Source organism: Brassica napus, chromosome C3, assembly GCF_020379485.1.
Source record: "Brassica napus cultivar Da-Ae chromosome C3, Da-Ae, whole genome shotgun sequence".
Classification (NCBI taxonomy): domain Eukaryota; kingdom Viridiplantae; phylum Streptophyta; class Magnoliopsida; order Brassicales; family Brassicaceae; genus Brassica; species Brassica napus.
Window position 1 is genome coordinate 14,007,928 of NC_063446.1, and position 22,729 is coordinate 14,030,656.

At 35.8% G+C, this 22,729-nt stretch overlaps 3 protein-coding genes across 6 annotated transcripts; all 3 read right to left on the bottom strand.

Annotated features, from left to right (window-relative positions):
• Window positions 1–1,484: 1,484 nt before the first annotated feature.
• LOC111211308 (B3 domain-containing transcription factor NGA3-like) lies at window positions 1,485–4,082 on the bottom strand. The gene is made up of 2 exons (XM_022712284.2): window positions 3,112–4,082; window positions 1,485–2,984 (listed from the first exon to the last, which is right to left on the bottom strand). The coding sequence occupies exon 2, from the start codon at window positions 2,706–2,708 to the stop codon at window positions 1,647–1,649; it is 1,062 nt and encodes a 353-aa protein (XP_022568005.2). The 5' UTR covers window positions 2,709–2,984; window positions 3,112–4,082; the 3' UTR covers window positions 1,485–1,646.
• Window positions 4,083–7,062: 2,980 nt separating this feature from the next.
• Window positions 7,063–8,702, bottom strand: LOC111204466. Its single transcript, XM_048749398.1, has 6 exons — window positions 8,369–8,702; window positions 8,157–8,245; window positions 7,758–8,066; window positions 7,457–7,624; window positions 7,224–7,379; window positions 7,063–7,182 (listed from the first exon to the last, which is right to left on the bottom strand). Exons 1-6 carry the CDS (start codon window positions 8,700–8,702, stop codon window positions 7,063–7,065), a joined length of 1,176 nt encoding a protein of 391 aa, XP_048605355.1.
• Window positions 8,703–18,727: 10,025 nt separating this feature from the next.
• On the bottom strand, window positions 18,728–22,457 carry LOC125574804 (protein LHY-like). Of its 4 annotated transcripts, none has more exons than XM_013847873.3 (8): window positions 22,218–22,457; window positions 21,682–21,839; window positions 21,479–21,590; window positions 21,319–21,380; window positions 20,620–20,754; window positions 20,375–20,506; window positions 19,441–20,277; window positions 18,728–19,349 (listed from the first exon to the last, which is right to left on the bottom strand). In XM_013847873.3, the coding sequence occupies exons 2-8, from the start codon at window positions 21,727–21,729 to the stop codon at window positions 19,008–19,010; spliced, it is 1,668 nt and encodes a 555-aa protein (XP_013703327.2). In that variant the 5' UTR covers window positions 21,730–21,839; window positions 22,218–22,457; the 3' UTR covers window positions 18,728–19,007. The 4 variants fall into 4 exon arrangements, with proteins under 4 accessions (XP_013703327.2, XP_048608580.1, XP_048608579.1 ...); XM_048752623.1 differs by having other exon boundaries at window positions 20,599–20,754; XM_048752622.1 differs by having other exon boundaries at window positions 20,584–20,754.
• Between the last annotated feature and the right edge of the window lie 272 nt (window positions 22,458–22,729).

The following is a 22,729-nucleotide window of genomic DNA, read 5'->3' on the forward strand; positions in this document are numbered from 1 at the left end:
AATTATATCATGTCATTTATTCTCTTTATTCTTACACATACAACTACTTATCTAGACGTATTACAGTATGAAAAATCCTTGGGTTCACCCCCTACGGTGAATATCTAGATTCACCGTGTTTGAGTATTTGATGCTTAAGTGATACCAGAACTTTAACCTTCTATGTTAACTGTAAATATATATGATCTTTCATGCAAAAAAGTTTTAACACTTATCTACTATATATATACAGACTATATAAAAAAATAATTTACCTTAATGTGTGTGCGCATACATGGATTTGTACCTAGATGTATATGTAGGCATACATATAGTAGCAGGCATGCCCACAAAATGTATAGAAAAGTACACGAAGCATGATCTCAGAACTTTAAGCTACCATGTTAAGTGTAAATATGATCATTTTCTTACGATAATTAATTCATGTACAAAGTTATGTAGTCAAGAAACTAGTACGTAGTTGTATAGAAACTATAAGCATGTATATTCAACGAATGAATATTGCTATAATTTATTGAGAATCTTAAGACGGAAATCATATTCTCTAAGGACTGCATGCAAAAATGCCACATAAACTATTACTCATCAAACTATTTATACAATTATACATGTGTAAACTACGTATGCATTTATTCAGAGGCATATGTATAAATGTATATATATAGTAACTGATAAATGATTTGGTGATCTAGCGCTTCCTAAAAGAACTTATGAGTTTATGAGATCTACAGACATACCTGATTTGGTAAAAATCACTTCAACTTACAATCCAAACCAAACAAAGATATTATCAACCACCGGTTAACAACAAAACAATAATCTAGAATAAGTAAAAAATGGCTGAGAACTTAAATGACTATGTGATCATAAAAAGTCAAACAATGCGAAAACATACCATACGTTTGTTCTATATATGTATTATAAATTGAATTATTATACCTTCTTCCATAGGTAGCTTCTATTTATTTTCTCTGCCCATAACCTGCAAAATCTCTTTAACCGAACAAAAATTACAAGAGTAACCAAACAAATAAAATAGGACCATTAGAGAGAGAAAAAGAGAGGCTTCTTTGGACCTGCCCATTAGCTTAGAATGTACCATGAAACACTTTGTCAGTGTAGCTAGGGAGATAGGCATAGAGAGTACAAATCATGAAATTTATAAGCTTTTTCCCACGCATGAGTTGCAAACTCAACCTATACTAAAATCTTATAAAAAGAAAAAGGTGATATTTTATTGACGAAATGCTATAGCTAAAGCCAAAAGGCAGTTCACAGTGCCAAGTAGTAATTAAGGCTAGTATAGAATTTATGAAGACGATGACTAAACAAAGATTCATAATGATAGTATGGGGATAGTTAGAGACAGTTTAAGACATGTGAACATGTTATTTTATGACAATCACATATATTTATATACGAAATGAAAAAGATGCGATTTCAACGTGGCGACAAAACCCTAGTGATGAACATCAAGAAACATGTAGAAAACAAAACTCATAACCAAAAAACAAACAAACAATGAAGATCGTATTTTCTTCCCATTCACTAGCTGGGATGTAATTCCTTTTGGAAGATCAACTAATGAAATAAAATAAAGAGATATTAAAAAGAAGAGGATGATGAGACTCTTCATGGATTAAAGTCTAGAGAAAGCGAGAAGACTTCCCTTTTTTAGCAAACTGATCATCACCATCACCATCACCATCACCATCATCATCCTCATCATCATGATCACTAGATAAATTGAGTCGCAGAGCTGAAGAAGAAGAAGCACCCATTTCGCCACGTGGCAACACCCAAGACTCTTCTTGTTGATTATTGTCATTATTACCACATTCCATATTCACCCCAAAGAGCCTTAGTCTCTTACCCGCCATAGAAGGAGGAGGAAGCGGATGCAATATCACCGGAGTTAATCTCCCGGGAACTACAGGTACTGACTCAATAACCAACGGCTCTGATCCAACAATGCTTCTTTGGTCAAACTGTGAGCCGCCCGTGTAGTAACACCTTCCAGCTAAATTCCCATAACCATACCCTACAAACTCTTGACCATGATTGTTATTATAATACGAACGTTGGTGGTTCAAGCTCCGGTGAATGGGAACGGTATTATATTCCGGCAATGGATGGAATCTGTTGAAACATTGAGAAGTGGTCGGAAGATTGAAGTTAAAACCGAAGTTACCAAACCGATTATGTGTTTGAACGACGGTCATCATGTTGGGTCTATGCCTCCAATCGATGTATAGTTTCAATCTTTTGGACTCATCTCCGATCCCTCGCTGGAAAGAGACGATGTCTCCAGCGTCGAGCTTTTTCTCTTTGACGAAACGGCTCCATCCTTTGGTTATCACGTAGCTCTGGCTAGAGTTCCAGTACGAGTAACGGAATCTCCACATCTTGCCGTTTCTGTCTTGGAAATTCAACAGCGTGCCGTTTTGGTTGTTTGATGAGTCTAGTGGAAAATACCTCTCCGCGTGTTGTTTAGGTATTACTAGTCGGTTGAGTTTTCCGACATCGCTTGGTGTTACCACTTTGTCGAACATGTGTTCTTTCTCCGGCTGCGGTATCGTCATCATCATCGGGAAGTTGCTGTCGTTTCCGGTTCCGGAGCTACTGCTTGCTCCGATGTTGGAGTTTAATTCTTTGTCTCTGTCTTGTTCTTGGTCGGAGTTTGTTGCCGGAGCTAAGGATAGATCCATGAGATGGAGAAACCTTGATTTATAAGATGGTTTCTTGAATCAAAATTGAACCTTCTTTGTTGTTGTTCTTGCCAAACTCTTGCTACTCTTGTCTTGAGATTTTTGACTTGGGTCTTAATTAGTGTTTCTTCATCAAGATTACTCTTTCTTCCTTTTTCTTGAGATGGGTCTTAGTGAATCTTCATGAAGGATAAACATCTCTCTTGTTGTTCTAGTTGAACTGAATTGTTGATGTTGTTGTTCATAGTCATCGCTGCTGATAGGTGAACTCGAGATCTTCAACATACATATTAGATACATGGTATTTAATTAATGACCAAACGAAACGAAAATCCAACCACACAATTATAAAAGGGGGTATAGATGAAGAAGAAAATTAAAGTTCTGGCCGGTGTGGTCTCACCTTATAATATAAGAGAGAGAGAGAGATGCTGAACTTGAAATTTTCTTTTCTCTTCTTGGTTCGGTTGGTTCTTTCCTTTTCTTCTTTGACCAAAAAAAATTAGAGGAATATGAAAACCCTAGAATCGAAACCAAACTGTATATATAAATTATCTTCTCGTTGATGACTCTCAAATGAAACCAATGAAAGAGAAAAATTAAAGCCAATCGGGACTTGGAACTCAAATTGCGTTCTTACCAAACTAGAGGATCTCTCTTTCTATCTCTTTAGAGGATGGAGGAAAAATGGTGGCTTGAGATTAGTTCTTAACAGAGTTTCAAGGCTTAGCGAGAGAGAGAGATATTAGTACCGTGTATTGCGTAGGGGCCCATGAATGATATGGTTCGGGTCATGTGAGCTTCTTGTCCTTTTCATTAGGCTTCGAGTTGGCTCTTTATACTGAAATTTCAAATATGTACATGCGTTTGTCGTTGTCCACGAAGTGCTATAACTATTGTTCGAGATTCCGTTAATCTTCTCTTTTTGTATTAGACTGAGTATTTTTTTTTTTTTTTTGTATTATTGTTGTGGAAAAATCAAGCGATTTGGTATTTGTATTAAAATTTTGTTTTAGTGACAAATTGTTGTTCTTTTGCACTAATTAAAGAAATTTGAGTCTATGTTTAAATTTTGTAAGTTGGCACTTAGCACTAGTGAAAGTGGTCTCTGTTTATATATGTATAGATTCCTGTTTATATATATGTATATATTACACATCAGAAAATGAATACACATTTGTCACTATAGATAAATAATTTATAAAACAATATAAACATATGCATGCACGCATTTGATCACATTAAATTAATTGTAACCCTCACCTACTACTACTCCAGTTGTTGGCATCACGTCATGATTCCTTAAACATGTGTATGCTTAATATGATTTTTTTTTTCACAAAGAACCCTGACAAAGAAACTATATATGTGATCCAAGCAATCAAACCATTTTCTGAAAACATTTCACTTGCGTTTAAACAAAGAAAAAAAGTGTATCTTATGAAATAAAACATGGCCCATATTATGAAAATACGCTAGTTAATAAAACATATGCTGACTAACCATAACTTTTTTTTTTGGTTGTTCATGTATATATATTATGATTATTATCTAATAACGTTCATCGATCATCGACTTCTGCCATATCAGTAAACTATGTAGTCCGTTTTGTCGATCATCCAATTGATAATTTGATCGATTAGGTTAAAACGGTGTACTGTTGAACCATAAATACAACAAAAAGAAAGAAAAAAAAACTCAATGAAACATGTATAATATTGAGGGATTATGTAAATAATATCCACTGTTAATGGTTCTAACCGCTCAGCACGCAATACTGTCGATTTACTTAATCATGCCAATGAAAATCAGTGATGAATAGGAGTAATACTATAATAACTCTTAATGTTATTTTAAACTTTGTTTAGCGATATATTGTCAGAGTGAGTCACGTGGATTTCAGTCTAATGAGGAATTAAGTAATGAAGATTTGACTTCTATGTAAGAAAAAATGTAACTAGCTTTAAAAAAATGTAACTAATTTCTCAAATTAATTATGCAATTATAGTTTACATATCACAAGGGGGAAGTAGGTTTGGTTGCTGATATGTCCATGTTTTTGTGGTCCAAAGTTTCATACGTATACATTAATCACAAAGAAAACATGATTAATCACGTTGTTAAAAAAACATGATTAATCACATACGTAAATGTGTCCGATTTAATATCATCTCTCAAATAATATGTCAATCTCTAATCTCTAGCGTTTTTCATACATTAGTTAAAATTAGAATATATGGTTAAGTATGAGATGTATGGTGTGCGCATATGGTTTGAATAACATGGTTAAAGTTGGATTGAAAGGGGAAGCAAACATAAACGACAAGGGTAGCGAGAAGGTGAAGTGTTACGATTTCACAACAGTAAACATGAAATAGAGTAAGGACCACTTCTCACTACTCTCTCACTAGAGTTTGTCACAAGCATCCTCACATTTTTTGTACCCCCACACTTCCCGATCTCTTTCACACCTATTTTCTTTATTAATAATTAGTATTTGCATGTGTTACAAAAAAAATTAGTATTTGCATATTTTGTGTATGTGTTGTGTATGTGTTTTTTTATCAACTTGGAAGATCTTGAGCCATTGGGACTTTTATATATAATTTTAAGGTTCTACACAACGTATTACGTACTGTCATGTAGCCATAGAGAAACTATAAGAACCTGGTCCTTTTTTAAAGCCGCCCTGTAAAAAAAAACTAAGGTATGTGATGTAGTTGGGCTTAATTCTCATAAATACTTTACTGTTAACATATTTTAACTATCATTAATATTAAATTTGCGAAAGAATTTAAAATTATTTTAAATATAGTAAATATGAGTTGACCTCAACTTTCTAATAAATGTATATAAAACAAAATATAAAATTTAATAAATAAAAGTTGGGCAAAATCTTAAAAGTATCATATTTTATGTTTTGTCGCTGCATATATATGTTGACCAAAAAAAAAGTTACTAATATATGAGCGTATATATAGTCATAGAGAGATGGATCGTTATCAGCAGTAGGGGAAGAATAGAGTCCATTTGCATGGAGCAGGTGTATGTGATGTTGATGATGGCAACTGTCATGTGTGCCCCCAAGTGTAGGAGACTTAATTAGTTTAAATTATATACATACATGCACAATTCTAATCACCTCCAAACGAGCATATTTAATATATCTAAAATAATTTTATACTACGTACATGCTTCAAGCTGATTAGAGTTTCATAAATAGTCGATTTATTTAGTGTTGTAGTTGGAGATGATAATTAGATTTCAATACCAAACATCAAATTTGATGTAATTATTTTACCAAAAAAAATGTTGATGTAATTTCAACAAAAAAATTTGGTGTTTTGAAGTTATCTTTAGAGCTAAACATTAAAAATAAAACGAGACAAGTGGTGGGCTACATAAAAACAAACCCTAATCACCAAGCTCTCCTTTATTCGTTTACGATTTAAAAACAAACAAAAAACTTATGAATTATATGGTAAATCTTACTCGAAAGAACATTTTCTTGATATTGATTAATTTTCATCACACCCAGAAAATAGAAATATGAAGTTCTAAACTGAGATATGGGAAAATTATATAAAATGAAATGTAGATGGATAGAGTCGTCCCACACTTTTGGTCCACAATGAATACCGTCTAGGAACCTTATTTTACTATCATAGGACAACTGATATTTGTAAAGAATAATAAGAACATAAATCAAAGTTGCAATATCGAAATAAAAGAATAAAGAGAATTGCAGAGTCGAGAAGGTTAATCTATTTCCTTAAATCTTTAAACTCCCCGTAGTGTGACCACTACAAGAAAACATATTTTTTACGAGGGCGGTATTCGCTGTAAATTCGTCGTAATAGGGGCTTTACGACGAATTAACATCGATACGCGTTTCATTGTTAAACGCTTGTCGTAACGGAGGTTTCGTCGTAAAGTCCTAGTTACGTTTACGAGGAAGTCAATTCCTCGTAAAGCGGAAGGAAACTATTCGTCGTAATGCCCTCGTAAATGACGATGTAAATACCTCGTAATAGTTCGTTGTAAAAACCACGTAAGGCTTCCACGTAAAGTCGATGTAAACTTTACGAGGACTTTACAACGACTCCATGTAAATTCTTCGTAAACGTTACGAGGACTTAACGTGGAATTTTACAACGAATTTACATCTCCATATTTAAAATATTAATTAATTATAATAATTATATAAATTTTATAAAACAATAATTTTAAAATTTAAAATATTTGAAATAAAATTAAATATGAAACCAAATAATTTTTTTAAAAAAACTATAAATTCATTAATTAAATAGAATTTAAATTTTTTATACAAAACAAAAGAAATTAAAAAAGGAAACTAAAGGCCAACATCATCGTCATCGAAGTAGTTGGCTGAGGGGTTCGGGTCTGTAGACGTTCCTGCTTCGGGATCCGGCTGGCTCATCCCGAGAGCTGCTCGTCTCTCTGCCAAAGCACTCTGCAAAGTTGGATTTCCCACTGCCATCACATCCAGCAAACCCTCGAGAGAGAGTCCAAACGCTGCTGCTGGGTATCCATGCGAGCCTGCATCCGGTCGTTGTCCTCGTCCCGTCTCGAATAGTATGACGAAGTCGCCCTTGCAACTTCGTTAACGGAACCTATTCCGACCGTCCTTCCCTTCTTTCTAGGAGCCACCTATATGTATATATATAAAAACGTATTTAGAGTTAATAATAAAATAAATAAAAAAAATTAAAATTATTAAATTTTACCCCCTCGAAGATCCGGTCGACCTCTTCGGTTGACAACTTGACGGGTAATCCATCTGCAGACTGTTGGGTAAGTTGCGTCTCTTGCTCTTCAACCCGAGACGCCACAGGGTTGAAGAGTTTCTCGGATGCAGGATCCACAAAAACTCCATCTGGTGAGGCGTGAGTCATCTTGAATAAGTCCGAGAGAGATGGCAAAACTCTCGTCTTCTCCAACTAATAAACAACAATAATAAATAAATTAAATATAATTAATAAATACAAGTTTAAAATAATGAAAATTATAAATTTAAATAAAACTTACAGCTTCGAGACGAATTCCGGCATGGGGTTTTTGGCCGGTTCTATGAACCATGGGCAAATGGCCATCTTTATCCCTCGTTCTTCGGGAAGCGGAGCAGGAGTTGGCTTTGCGGATGGAGCTGGGTTCGTTCCAATAGGTGATGAGGCCATCCCATGCTTCCTTTGTGACCCCGCTCGGCTTCCCCTCATAGCCGTAAATCTCCCACTTGTCCTTCCAATCGGAGACGGTGTTGCAAAGACGAGTTTTCGCCTTTGCAATAAATTCGCTCTTCACCCTCTCGGTGATTCCTACGGACCAGTTCCACCTTTGCTGAAAAAAACAAACATTTTAAAAGATTAGAAAAAAAAAATAATTATTTAATTAACAATATAAATATTAATAATATGTAAATATAATTACCGAAAAACATTTAAACCACGTCGTCTTGACGTGATCGGGAGTCATGGTCCAGTTGGGATAAGGGCCGTCATAATATCCCTTCATCGTCTCTGAAACGCTCCGGCTAACACGGTTGTTAGCCCCAAACATGCAAATATAACAAATTTGTTAAAAAAATTGATCAAAGATTTTAAATTTAAAATTAATAATTTTATGTACTTACCAATAAGTACCCGGGGGTCTATCGGGGTCCAGAACGTGTAAACCCTCTCGTCCGGGCTGGGCAAGCAAATCCTCGACGGTGTATCTTGCGAATGGTGCATGAGCTGGCACCCGCAAATCGGGATGAACTGCAGCCGGTGGGGCAGGCTGATCCGGGGCGACAGGTGGAGCTGGTGGGGGAGGCATCTGAGATGGAAGAGGAGGAGGGGTCAAAGAAACTCTCCGAGATGTGTGAGAGTCCGGAACTGTCCCGGAAGAAGACGATGGACCGCTAGAGGAAGATCCATCGCCAAAAAAATCCGCATACGTAGGTGCAGGAGCTGCTGGTCTCGGTCTAGGAGCCATCTAGAAAATTTTAAAAAATTAAATTAATATATATCCTAAACGAATTGTTTAAAATAATTTTCTAAACTAATCATCTAAACTAATTCCGTTAACTAATCACCTAAACTAATTCCCTAAACTAATCACCTAAACTAACCACCTAAACTATATAAAAAAAAAAAGATAAAGAGAGAAAGTTACCTTAGAGGGGGAGAGGAGTTAGGGAGGAAGATACGAGCAGTGCTCGTCTGAAAGACTTCTCCCATATATATAAAAACGGTTTCCTCGTAACTTCGTCGTAATGTTACGAGGAAGTTACCAGACCCGTGTTTTCGTTTACGACGAAGTTACCAGGCCCGTGTTTTGGTTTACGACGAAGTTACCATGCCCGTGTTTTTTCATTTACGACAAAGGTACCAGGTCCGTGTTTTTTCATTTACGACGAAGTTACTAGGAAATAGTATTTTATGTTACGACGAATTTACATGGAAATAATATTTTATGTTACGACGAAGTTACCAGGCCCGTGTTTTTATTTACAACGAATTTACGAGGAAAGTATGAAACCCCGAAAATCAAATCCCTAAACCCCAAAGTTATCATCTTTACCATTATCACTCATTCATACTTTCATCCTCTTTATCCAACTAAAACCCTTAACTTCAACAAAATAAAATTTTTTACCTTAAGAAATAGATATTATACAAGACAACTCATACATTAAGTAACATTACGACGAAGTTACCAGGCCCATGTTTTTTCATTTACGACGAAGTTACCAGGCCCGCGTTTTTCGATTTACAACGAAATTACGTCGAAACATTGGTTTACGACGAATTTACAAGGCCCACGTTTACGACGAAGTTACCAGGCCCGCGTTTTTCCATTTACGACGAAATTACGTCGAAACATCGGTTTACGACGATTTTACAACGCTTAACCCTAAACACCGAGAATGAAATCCCTAAACCCCAAAGTCACATATCATCTAACATCATATCTCTTCTTCTCTACTACTTTGTGCTCTTTCTCCAACTTGAACTCTAAAACCCTAAAACTCCAAATAATTTTTTTAAAATTAACACAAATACATATTATATATAACAACATTTGTTACACATACATTAGGATGGTAAAAAAAACAATATTTCTTTAAACATACGTTACAATAGAGAAATACAACATCAGAGACATATATTACATCACTCTAAATCGTTTTCGTTCTCATCAATATTACATCACTCTAAATCGTTTTCGTTCTCATCACTATCATTACAATCATCATCGTCGCTTCTCTCGAACTCGTCTTCACGTGCTTCATCTGTCGCATCTTCGGGAATATCTTCATATTGAAAGTTTTGCGGGTCGATCAAAAGGATTTCATCAGTTGGTTGTTCTGGTACCTCAACTTCATTGATAGCGTCTTCTTCTTGCAAGGGCGGTTCTTCTCCAGCGACAATGCGTCCACGAGGTGTAATTTGGATAGCAGCTAACCAGTTTATCCAGGAAGTTCGAAGCCGAGGATAAGGAAGGAAGCTTACTTGCTCGGCTTGTGAAGCTAAAATAAAAGGCTCAAATTTGTTGTATCTTCTCCCAAAATTGACATCCACAACACCAAATTTGTTATACCGAATCCCTCGGTTCACAACAGGATCGAACCATTCACATTTGAAGAGGACGCATTTTAGCTTCAATAACCCCAGAAATTCCACTTCAATAATCTCCTGCAAGATCCCGTAAAAGTCTGTTTCACCTTTCACACATATTCCGTAGTTACTCGTTGCCCGATGTCTCCCATACTCGTATGTGTGAAAGGTAAATCCTCGTGTGAAATACATAGGTGATGTGGTGACCTTTGCAACTGGACCTTGAACCAATTCGTGAAACCATACGGGATAATAAGGATCGTCATAATCAACCTGCAAAAAGCAGTTATTCTTAATTAATATTGAAGTATCAAAACACTTACTTAATTAATCAATGTATGAGATATATTCTAGGAACTCTTTTCCTCGTACGAACAGTTGGAGAAAAGTAGTATGATGTGAAGTTAGATGTTTCGGCTGTCAAACTTCCCGCAACTATTGAACCTTCCACCTTTGCAAGATTTCTTGCTTTCCCCTTCAAATGTTTCATCTGTCGCTCATACGGATACGTCCATCTGTTGTGAACAGGTCCACGAAGCAATGCTTCATACGGTAGGTGGACAACTAGATGCTCCATGACGTCAAAAAATGAAGGAGGAAATATCTTCTCCAGGTTGCACAATATGATCGGAATGTTATGATGAAGTTGTTCGATGACTTCTTCCTTGAACGTACCTGTGCTGAGATCTCTGAAAAAAGCGCCGATGGCTGTATATTGCAAAAGTAATCAAATTCATAACATTTCATAACATATGTATATATATTAACGTTTTATAATTACCTGCAAGTGCTTCATGGACATTTGCTGGAAGGAGCTCGGCAAAAGCAAATGGAAGTAGTCGTTGCATAAACACACGACAATCATGACTCTTCATTCCGGAGAACTTTTGACCTCGTTCAACACATCTTGACAGATTTGAAACATAACCATCAGGAAACTTAACTTCTGATGCAACCCAGTCAAACAAGGTTGTTTTGGCTTCTGATGACAACCGGAAGATGGGAACAGGAACGTTTCCATTGCTCTTGATATGTAACTCACTTCTTGAGCAAATATCAGGTAAGTCCATCCTTGACTTTTTGTTATCTTTTGTCTTCCCAGGGGCGTTAAGTAATGTATTCATGATGTTCTCAAAAAAGTTCTTCTCAATATGCATGACATCCAGATTGTGGCGTAAGAGAAGATCCTTCCAATAGGGTAGCTCCCAAAATATACTCTTCTTATGCCAATTGTGAGACACACCATATCCATCAGGCATATTTCCAGGAACATGTCAATTTCCTCCAACTTTAACTGTTTCCTGAGCTCCGTAATAATCAATGTCTGCTTCGATCTGCTGGCCGGTGAGGTATGGAGGAGGACCGTCTCTGACAATTTTTTTGTGCCGAAACAATGTCTTATTTCTTCTGTACGGATGGGCAAGTGGAAGAAAGCGACGATGACAGTCAAACCAACAACTCTTCCTACCATTCTTCAGTTGAAAAGCATGCGTCGATCCAAGACAATATGGACAAGATAATCTTCCATGTGTTGTCCAGCCAGACAACATCCCATAAGCAGGGAAATCACTTATCGTCCACAGCAGAACTGCTCGCATCGTAAAATTGTTTTTCAAGGAACAATCGTACGTCCTCACCCCTTCTGGCCACAATTGTTTTAGCTCTTCTATCAACGGTTGAAGAAAAACATCAAGAGACCGTTTTGGATGCTTCGGCCCAGGGATTAATATGGTCAAAAATAGAAATTCTTGTTCCATGCACATATCCGGCGGTAAATTGTACGGCGTAAGAATGACTGGCCACAAAGAATATTGTCTACCAGACATTCCAAATGGACTAATCTATCGGTGCATAACCCAAGATAGACATTCCGAATATTTGTAGCAAAATCTGCGTGTACCTTGTTGAAATGTTTCCACGCTCTTGCGTCTGATCGATGTGTAACCTCACCATCTCTCTGAACATGTTCCGCATGCCACCTCATCGATGCAGCTGTCCTCTCAGATTGATATAATCTTTTCAATCTGTCTGTAATTGGTAGGTACCACATCCTTTGGTACGGTACCCTATTCCTCCCACGGCCTTGCGGTTTGAATGGTGGTTTTTTACAGAATCGACATTCTTCTAACTTGTCATCTTCTTTCCAGTAGATCATGCAGTTGTCGATGCAAACATCAATCATCTCCGAAGGCAACCCAAGACTATAAACCAATTTCTGAATCTCATAATAAGATTCAGCAGACACGTTGTCTTCTGGCAAATACTCTTTAAACAACTCCGTCCATGCATCCATGCAATTCTCAGGTAAATTATGATCCGTTTTAATATTCATCATCCTAGCTGCTAGAGACAATTTAGAGAGACCTTCTCTACAACCAGTGTAGATTGGTTGATTTGCAGCATCTAGCATTTCATAAAACCTTTTTGCATCCAAATTAGGTTCTTCTACATTTCCAATTCCATCAGCTATTGTTGTAGTTGTTTCTAAAAATGCATCACTAATCATATCTTGAACCCTATCATGATCTACCATCTGCTCATGATCTTGATGATAATTATATTCATTATGCAAATGATTCGGTTCTTCACTATGATGACCATCCTCAAAATTATTATTACTACTACTAGCTTCATTTCCCCCATAACCCTCTCCATGTTGATACCAAATGTAGTACTGTGGTGTAAATCCTCTGTTTACTAAATGCTTCCATACAGTTTCACTACGTGCAAATTTTGAATTCTTGCATTTCCGACAGGGGCAGAACATCTTACCGCTTTCCTGTGTGATCGGTGTACAGCCCGCCTGGTGCATGAATGTCTCTAGCCCGCTCAGAAATGCGTTCGTCACCCTCCCGTCGGAATCTTTGTGCAAATACATCCAACTCCGTAACTCGTAAATACTACCACCACCGGCCATTTTTTTCTTAGATTTTTTTTTGAAATCTTTTTTTTTCTGATTTTTTTTTCGAATTTTTTTTTCTCCTGTTTATGTGTTGTGAGGAAGAGAGTTGTGAGAAATGACATATATATAGAGAAATTTTCGAGTTGGGTAGTTGAAATATAACAACGATTTTACAAGGAATATTTTACATGGATTTTACATGGTTTTAACATATTATTTACAACGACTTTACGACGAAATTAGGTAAGTTAAAACACATTGAATACACGTTTTCACCTAAATATCACGGTAACATGCTTCGTTGTAATGTCGATGTAATGATTACGACGTATTTCTCATTCCACGTACATTCGTCGTAAACTTACATGGAGTTTACGACGAAATCAGTTCGTCGTAAATTTACATGGCGTTTACGACGAAAGTTAGATTCCTCGTAATTTCGTTGTAAAGACCATGTAAATTTACGCGAAATATTTTTGTCGTAAATGTTTGTTGTTATGAGCACGTTTTCTTGTAGTGGACGGTTTCATAGCACTCAGATTCCCAGGATACAACTGCATCATTGTTTATGTTTACCATCACCGAAAAACAGAATCTATCGAACATATTTCTGTGATGTACTCTCAGACTCAAAAAATAAAAAATAACTATTCAAGTGGAGGATCATGGTTTTTTCGTTGTTGATCGTATATCTCTTTTACAATATGGAGACTTGAATTATATAAGCTTCTTCCAAAGCAATAACAAAAGAAAACGTACGCACTAATTATCATAATTAGTTTGGACCCATGACTATCAAAGTCAGAAAACGTTTCTTTGCTATCAATGAAAAGATATAAATGATTCTTTCATTCACTTTTAAATTTGGTCAAAAATATTAAAGAATATTAGACTAGACAAAATCTTAAATCCAATCCCAATTCCAAACCCGAATCTGATATCAAACTTGGTTTAATCCATTTCAGTTTGATACACAAATATTTACGTGGGCATATCTTTTCACTATTATACCATAGTATAACCATTTTATTACTTCTCCATATTTTTATGTAGGACATTTACTATTTTCTTAAACATAGTCAAATTGCCAAGCTCTACAAGCTTTCAAAGTCAATGACTTTGGACCAACATTTCTCATTCAAACCAACTCTGATTTTGACATAAAGTTACACTACTTCATAGTGTCAAACATTCAGTTATTCCGACGAACGTCTTCGTCCGGAAACTTATCGAAAAATGGTCTTAAACCATTTCGTCAAAAATGAGTTCTAACAATCTCCCACATGAATAGAAATGACTCTAGACACTAGACGACTCGATGGACTTGACTTTCTAGACAAGACTCGACAAGACCTAACTAAGGACTTTTGAGAGTACAAACGAAAAATCCACTGCATGATGAGTTGGTAGCAATTTTTCAGCCTTGAACCAGTCATTGTTAATAGCTATCGGATTTACTCGGCCAGGAGGTGGCCATGATGTCTTGAACCTCCCGGGCTTTGGTGTAAACCTAGACAACAACTATAGCACAGCTTCATTCTCTCAGAGAACTAGGTTCTCTATTGTGTTCATTTTGACCATGAACAGTCCTGGTTAATCATAAGTGAACTTGGAGAATATAGCATTTCCTTCATTCTCCTAGAAATAGCCATATTTCACACTCACAAGGTGATTTGCCATTAACTTTGTTTAGAAGAGTATCATGTACTACTCCATTCATATCTCAAAGCTATGGACACAAATCATTAAAAGCTAATGCTTATCCTATATTCCTTACATGTAGCACTGTTTAATCATCATAGGAACTGGGTATAGAGCGAAGTCTTACAGTGCTTTGGGCAGATTTAGTTTGACTTAGTTGTCTCCTTAAACTTATTTCTTGGAATTTCCAGTCAGTTAGGTAGAGTTACCGCCAAACCTCATCTTAATTCACAGGCTACCCATTCATTTTGATGATATACAATATGATCTCATGACACACCTTTAATAAAAGGATCCTAGGTTGTCATCACAGTGAACATAATCTCTTGAGATTAGTCGAGATCAATTGTCTAATGATTTTTGTCATCTTTTTTAAAGATACAATTAACCATTATACACAAAACTCTGTGTATGACACTAGTTTTTTTTTAGTTCATTTGGCCTCTTGCCAACAACTTTATATGGTAAGCAAAACTTCCCCCACATTTTTTGAGATAACTCAAAATATGCATATTTGCATTTTACATCTCTTAAGAGTTTAGAAAGTTAATCTACAACTCTTTTAGATTTAAATGAATAAAAAAAGCAATTTCGAAAATAAAAAGCAATTTCGAAAATTATTACAATTTTCTTTAAAATGTGTTTCATTCTTAGAAATTCACATTTTAGATACAATTATTTTCATAGTTCTCTCAAGTTGATTTATAAATCCAACTTGTATATGATTTGAATTTTTCCAAAACATATTTTTGTTTTTTTAGCAAATATACATATCATTATAAGATATTATTTGTACCATCAAAACCAATTTTATATGATTATTCTCAACTATATTGATTTTAGAGACTACAATACACATGTCAGTTTCAGTCATTGGTCTGAAAATTCTCATTGTTTTTTGCATGACCAATCTTTTTACAACTTGCCTTTAAGCATTGACAAAATACAAATGTTTTGATCAATATCAATAAACATTTTATTTTCTACGGCAAACGGATTCATATGTAGCAGATCTCTCCCAAACTTAATTTGGAGCGTCGTCTAACAACCATTTCCATCTATACAATTTGATCTCTTAAAGATCAAAATGTTGTTTTATAATTATAAGTATGATATCACTATATTTGAAACTTGAATTTCTTTTTATTTTTTCATTGGTCACACGATGTATGTATTTAATAATTAAATTAAGTTATTCCAAGAATAAAAATCTGAAACAAGAAATCAAAACGTTAAACATTCTTGATAATTAAAGCAAATATTTATCTTTAACCAAGTCCAAGCATTAAACCAGACCAAGTCACAATCAAGAGCATATGTCAATAAAAAAAAAACGTCTACAATTTAATTCTATTAAACAGACAGTTTTTTCTTTAATTCTATTAAATTCTGCAATTTATTAAAATCAATAAAATACTCAACAAACCCATAGTATGATTTGGATCGGAACAGTCAACAACTATCGATCCATGGTCATAACTCTGTCTTCCTCTGAATACTTGTATTGTCATAATAATTCTAAAAAATATCAGTATTGGTAAGAAAAACTGGTTTTAAAGTATTTTAACTCAGAAACCGTTCTAGGAAATCAAGAATTATCTGATAGAAGCGAATGATTTTCCATCATAATTATTTCTTCAACTCCTGTTTTCATGAAAAAATACTTCACAAAAGAATCAGTTTTCATTAGTATAATAATACAAACGAAAATTTACAGAATTAAGGTTGTAACAACCGATCCAAACCTATTCCGACACCAATTTGAGAATAGTGATGGACCTGTTCTTATAAATAAAAATTTTAACAAAAATCAGTATTGTTAGTGTAATAGCATAAACAATATTTAAGAGGTGTTATTGGTTTATATATTTTGATTGATTTAGAAATCCATATAGTATTTATAAATCCAAGTAAAATATGCAAATCCGGAGGTTTTTCCTCGGATTTGAGTCTTTGTATTTTTAACTAAAAAATCCAAACAAATCTATTCAAATCCAATATAAAATCAAATATATTAGTAAATCAGTGCGATTGAATAACACTTGATTTGATATAGAATTTCTGAATCATTAAACCAATAACACATGATTTTAATACAGATTTGAAAATCATAAAACCAATAACACTAGATTTAGTTCGGATTTTCAAATCTATTAAAATACAACAACCAATAACCCCTACTTAAAGATTTAAGAGTGTAGGAACCTTATTTTACTACCATAGGACAACTGATATTTGAAAAAAATAATAAGAACATAAATCAAAATTGCAATACCGAAATAAAAGAATAAAAAAAAATTGCAGAGTCGAGATTGTTAATCTCTTTCTTTAAATCTTTAAACGCCCCGTAGTGTGACGGTTTTATAGCGCTCAGATTCCCAGGATACAACTGAAACATTGTTTCTGTTTACCATCACCGAAAAACAGAATCTATCGAACATATTTCTGTGATGTACTCTTAGACTAAAAAAATAAAAAATAAATATTCAAGTGGAGGATCATGGTTTTGTTGTTGTTGATCGTATATCTCTTTTACAATATGGAGACTTGAATTATATAAGCTTCTTCCAAAGCAATAACAAAAGAAAACGTAGGCACTAATTATCATAATTAGTTTGGACCCATGACTATCAAAGTCAGAAAACGTTTCTTTGCTATCAATGAAAAGATATAAATGATTCTTCAATCACCTTTAAATTTGGTCAAAAATATTAAAGAATATTAGACTAGACCAAATCTTACATCCAATCCCAATTCCAAACCCGAATATGATATCAAACTTGGTTTAATTCATTTCGGTTTGATACACAAATATTTATTTGGGCATATCTTTTCACTATTATACCATAGCATAACCATTTTATTACTTCTCCATATTTTTATGTAGCACATTTACTAGTTTCTCAAACATAGTCAAATTGCCAAGTTCTACAAGCTTTCCAAGTCAATGACTTTGAACCAACATTTTCTTATTCAAACCAACTCTGATTTTGAATAGTGTCAAACATTCGGTTATTCCGACGAACGTCTTCGTCCGGAAACTTATCGAAAAATGGTCTTAAACCATTTGTCAAAAACGAGTTCCAACGTATCGTTGTAGGCTTAGCAGGCTTTTGTTCTGTCATTTTCTCTCTTTCTCCCTTCAAATTTCCGATTTTATTTTTGTTGGTTTGCACCAATACAAAATAAGTTGTATATAGAGCCGTGCATTTAAACCGACCCATATTGTAGATGTGTCAAGGAAGGAGGAGCGGCGCATGCAAAGAGGTTTACATTTTGGGTAAGAGTGAGTACAAGCGATAGAGGATGGACTGGTGAATGTATGGGAGAGCCGATGCCGAGTGTTAAGAAGGCTAAAGACTCTGCTGCTTCTCTTCTTCTTGAGCTTCTCAGAGAAACTTAAAAAAAAACTTATTCTTGATTTCTATAGAGTTTAAATATTGGTGGATTTGGTCACTTGTTGTATGGTGTGATGTTTAAACTTTAAACTTTGCTTTTTATATTAAGTTAACCAAGTGAGTTTTGTGTATATACAGAGACAGGCATGTTCATTTAGGATCGATTTGTCTGATTTCATCTAATATTCAAATATTTTGTAGTAAATTAATTGATTTGAATCAGCTTCACTCCCCTGAACTGAGCTTGTAATATAAAAATGATGTGCATGGACCCAGTTAGTGAAAATATCTTAAGCCCATCGTATACCTTTGGGCACCTTCAAGTCGAGTTTAAACCATTCAAGAAAGTTGAAGCATTGTGGCAGAAACACCAAAGACAAACACGAAGTCTTTATCAAATCTAAAACTGTGTTTATGATTTCAAAAATATCCAAAATAGACATAAATCCATTGCTTAATGGTAAATTTAACAATAACACACCAGAGACCAGAAGTGGCGGACACAAACAGAGACATCAGACACGGAGATGGAGTAGTAATATGGTACAGAAATTGACATGACAGAAGAAATGTTCAGATCAGATGGATCTTAAAAAGAAGAAGAAGAAAGAAAAAAAGTCTCTTTCCATAAAAGATTGAATGAAGAAGCAAATATAATTTACCTCAAAGTCTGTGTTGGTTATGTTGAAGCTTCTGCTTCCAGACGAAGCCTCTTGCAGCAGACCTTTTCATCATTGTGATTGTTTGCGTTTCCAACTTGGCTCTCTTTCGCTTCCATGGAACATCTCTTGTATGGCTTAAACCCTGTCTCTCTCATTTTAAGACTCTTCCCCGGTTCTTCATCCACTGCGCTTTCTTGGTCTGCTTTACAAGAATCTTGAATCTTGTTCAAGTTATTATGAGCCAATGGCATTGACGTGTCGCTAATTTGTTTTCCATTCAAATCCTCTGCTGCTTGAGGAGGTGAAAAGCTTTGTGGCAACCTCTCTCTTGCAAAGAGAGCCTGAAATGCTATACGACCCTGAGACCAGAGTTTCACGGTTAGTGTTAATTCCAAAGCAAAACGCTGCAAGTGAATGAATCATTGTTTTTTTTTTTTTTTTTGGTTTTACCCCTTGAGAGACTTCCTTCCATGAATCAGTAGTTTGGTTGTTGTTGTTGTCTCTGATTTTACTCCGACGGTTGCTTAACTCAATAACACTTGGCTGGTTTGCATCTGCCTCTTTTTCTTTCTCCAATGCGTCTGTTTCCACGTCACTGCCTGAAGGTGTGTTTGACCCACACGATGAGCGGTCCACTGGATTTTTCTTGTGGGAAACGTTTGAATCTTGCAAAGCAGCAACAACTTCCTCCTTGTCACCGTCAGCCTTTAGCTTGGTAATTCCAGTCTCCTCTGAATCGTCGGATGATGAATCTGGAGATTTTGAAGCCATGTTTTGTTCTTGAAAGGCCGTGCTTTGTTTCTCAAGTTGATCATTTCGGACGTTATCCATAGCAGCTGGAGTTGGAACTGAGACGGCTGGTAATGGGACTGGAGTAGGAAGAAGTCCATGAGAAGCCCACCAAGCAGTTGCGGCAGCTACTGTAGCAGCAACGATGGCAGCTATAGTTGGAGGAGAAGAGCTCATTTGCGTTGATGAGGCTCCGGCATTAGTAGTAAAGGGCAAGGCCGAAGCAGCGAATGTGGCTGCAGCATGAACAGCAGGATTCTGTAGGAGTGTAGACATGATAAGATTGGAGAAAGTAGAAGACATGTGGAGAAACGAGCAGAAAGAGAATGCTGGAAACGCTTGATGGGAAGTTGTAGTAGTAGCAGCAGATGGTGAAGTTTTAGTAGCTGGATGATGCCTTGCGCTGTGCAGACCATCATCATCTCTGTCTTTGTTCTCCTTATGAACCATGTTGTTGTCCACATTTGAAGCCTTGCTTGTTTCATTATCGGCACTTGCCTGCTCAAAATAATCAGAATGGAACCAAGTTTTTCTTTTATTGCTATGGAGGAACTTCAAAATACAGCATCATGTTCTAGGACTACAATCTTTATACCTTTCTTAACGACGGATCAGAAGATTCCATGAATGTCTTTAGTTTCCCTGGAGTTACTACTTTATTTGGTAAGGGATACTTGTTCACCCCTGAGCAGTTCTCTTCTTGATTTTCTTTCCCAGTTGATGTTTTCTAAACCAGAAACAAAAGCATAACAAGTCTGTCACAAGAAACAACAACAAAATGATAGAATGAAGAACCAAAAAAACCTCAGAAATGGGCACTTTTTCCAAATCCAAGAAGACCTGAGGCTGGTTACATTGTGAAGAAGATGGGCCAGGTTTCCGAGGATAAGGAACATTGGGTTTTCTTTTAGGACGAGGAGGTGGAATCTCTATGTCCAGAGCTTTAATGCCTTTGGCTTCAGCCTCTTTCTCCAACTGAAGAGTCCAACCACAACTGTGAGTTCCTTTTTTTTTTGTTTTTTCCAAATCGGAGATTGTAAATGCAACCCTGAGACTCTTGAGCTTGATGTTAAAAAAAAAAAAAAGTCTTATACTGACCCGAATGTGTTCGTGGTGGGTAGAGGAGACACTTTACTTCATGTCCTTTTCCTATAGGGGCCAAGGAGGTTTGGTTTTTGCTATTTGAATGGCTAAAAGAGTCCATGCAATCTCATTATCTCATGGAGTTTGGTGAATATGGGACAAAAGTGTGTCATGCGAAATGCAATGCTAGTTATGTTACTGTAGACTTGTCTCAGATAATGAATGGATCCCTCTCTCTCTCTCTTTGATCTAATAGTAAAATATTGAAACCAATAATTTCTACAAAGCATCTGCTGCTATCCTTGGAACCAACCAACTCTACTTAGCAAAATAAAACAACACACAAGTGACAGGTAGTGAGATAGGCAATCTCTAAACATAGTCATTGACTAAATTCATGGGATCTATCTATATATTGACTCACTATCAATCAACCAACAGAACCGAACGGCTTACCTTTGTGAAGAACTTTTGTGCATGGCTTCTGATCTGAACAGCAGTCTTTGTCCCAATATGTTCTGTACAAAAAGAATAAAAATAAAAAAAAATGAAGGAAAAAGAACAGAGAAGACTGATGTTCAGATCATACAGCAAGAAGCTAATAATGTATTGGGACCTTGGATACGTAGCCAAGCTCGTCCATAAAGCCTCAAGGCTTCAAGAAACCTATCATGCTCGTCCTCAGTCCATCGTTCTCGCTGCTTTGTTATTGTATATGGCTTTCTTGCCTATTCATTCAACAAAACCAAATATTCGCTCACGTCACACTAAACAAAGAAGAAAAATCTCAAACTAGGACAATCTTTTGCATTTTATTACCTTAGTTAATAATTCTTCACCAGGTCCATCAGATGTATTTGTATCCATAACCGGATCCTAGCTGCTTCAAATCCAAACATCAAAGTTCCTCCCGCCCCACAAATTGCAAAGCCGTTGTGACTTCTAATTGAAAAGACCTCTTAAAGATTCTAGCTTAGCTGCAAAAGGAGAAAGAAACTATGAGAAAATATTTTATCCACACTAGGACAATACTAACAAAAAGAGATAGAGAATAAGAAATCAAAGTGAGAAATCTCTGAAAAGTCCACAGAGTAGCTTCAAAAGAATTCCCTTTTCTTTTCTAAAAAAAATTCAAACCCAAACGAATCCATTGCAGCTAAAACCTTTATAGAGCATCACAAACACCCTAAAATCAGTAATGATTGCTTCCAAATTAATCTTAAGATTTGTTTGATTAGTTATGCTAACAGCCTAACAACAACAACTTAGAGCAGCTAGCTAATATATTTTACTAAATTTCTTCTTCAGCAACGGAACAGAGATTCTAATATTGCTAAATAGTGTAAAACACATACCCTTAGCCACTATGAAGGAACAAAGTATGCAAATCCAAAATAGAAACTAGATCATCTCACGGCAACTCGCCGGAGAAGTCATCGTTCCCGGAAAACAATAAACACTCTTTTTTTCAGCAGAGCTAGAGCTGGAGAATAGATTGAGAAGAAGGAAGACTGTTTAAGGCTGAAGAAGAAGACAGGCTGAAGTCAGAAGCAAATCTCAGCCATAACCATTTTTCTTTAATTTCCTTCAATTTTTTTTAATGTGTTTCTTTATATGAATTATTTGAGGCTGAAACAGCACGAAGGGTATAAATGGAAAAAACAGAAGTCACCGGAGATCGACACGCGGTGAGATAGTAGTGGCTTCTCACTGCACTTTTCCTATCTCCAGTCCCCAACTTGGCTTCTCTTTGAGCCAGAAAGTCGTCCTTTTTGTTTAGTTCGTCAAGGTAAAAACCAGCGTGGGGTCCATTAAACTCATACGTGTCGGTCCATCTGGGCTTCTAATAGAACTTTATATAGACCTA

Coding starts and splice junctions, on each gene's coding strand:
- LOC111211308 (XM_022712284.2), bottom strand. CDS start 2,708: ATGGATCTATCCTTAGCTCCGGCAACAAACTCCGACCAAGAACAAGAC.
- LOC111204466 (XM_048749398.1), bottom strand. CDS start 8,702: ATGGCTCCTAGACCGAGACCAGCAGCTCCTGCACCTACGTATGCGGAT. Junction 7,625..7,757: donor CCGGAATTCGTCTCGAAGCT/GTAAGTTTTATT, acceptor GACTTATTCAAG/ATGACTCACGCCTCACCAGA. Junction 7,380..7,456: donor TCGACCGGATCTTCGAGGGG/GTAAAATTTAAT, acceptor ATATACATATAG/GTGGCTCCTAGAAAGAAGGG.
- LOC125574804 (XM_048752622.1), bottom strand. CDS start 21,729: ATGGATACAAATACATCTGATGGACCTGGTGAAGAATTATTAACTAAG. Junction 20,755..21,318: donor CACAAAAGTTCTTCACAAAG/GTAAGCCGTTCG, acceptor TGGACTCTTCAG/TTGGAGAAAGAGGCTGAAGC. Junction 20,507..20,583: donor AAAAAGTGCCCATTTCTGAG/GTTTTTTTGGTT, acceptor TTTCTGGTTTAG/AAAACATCAACTGGGAAAGA.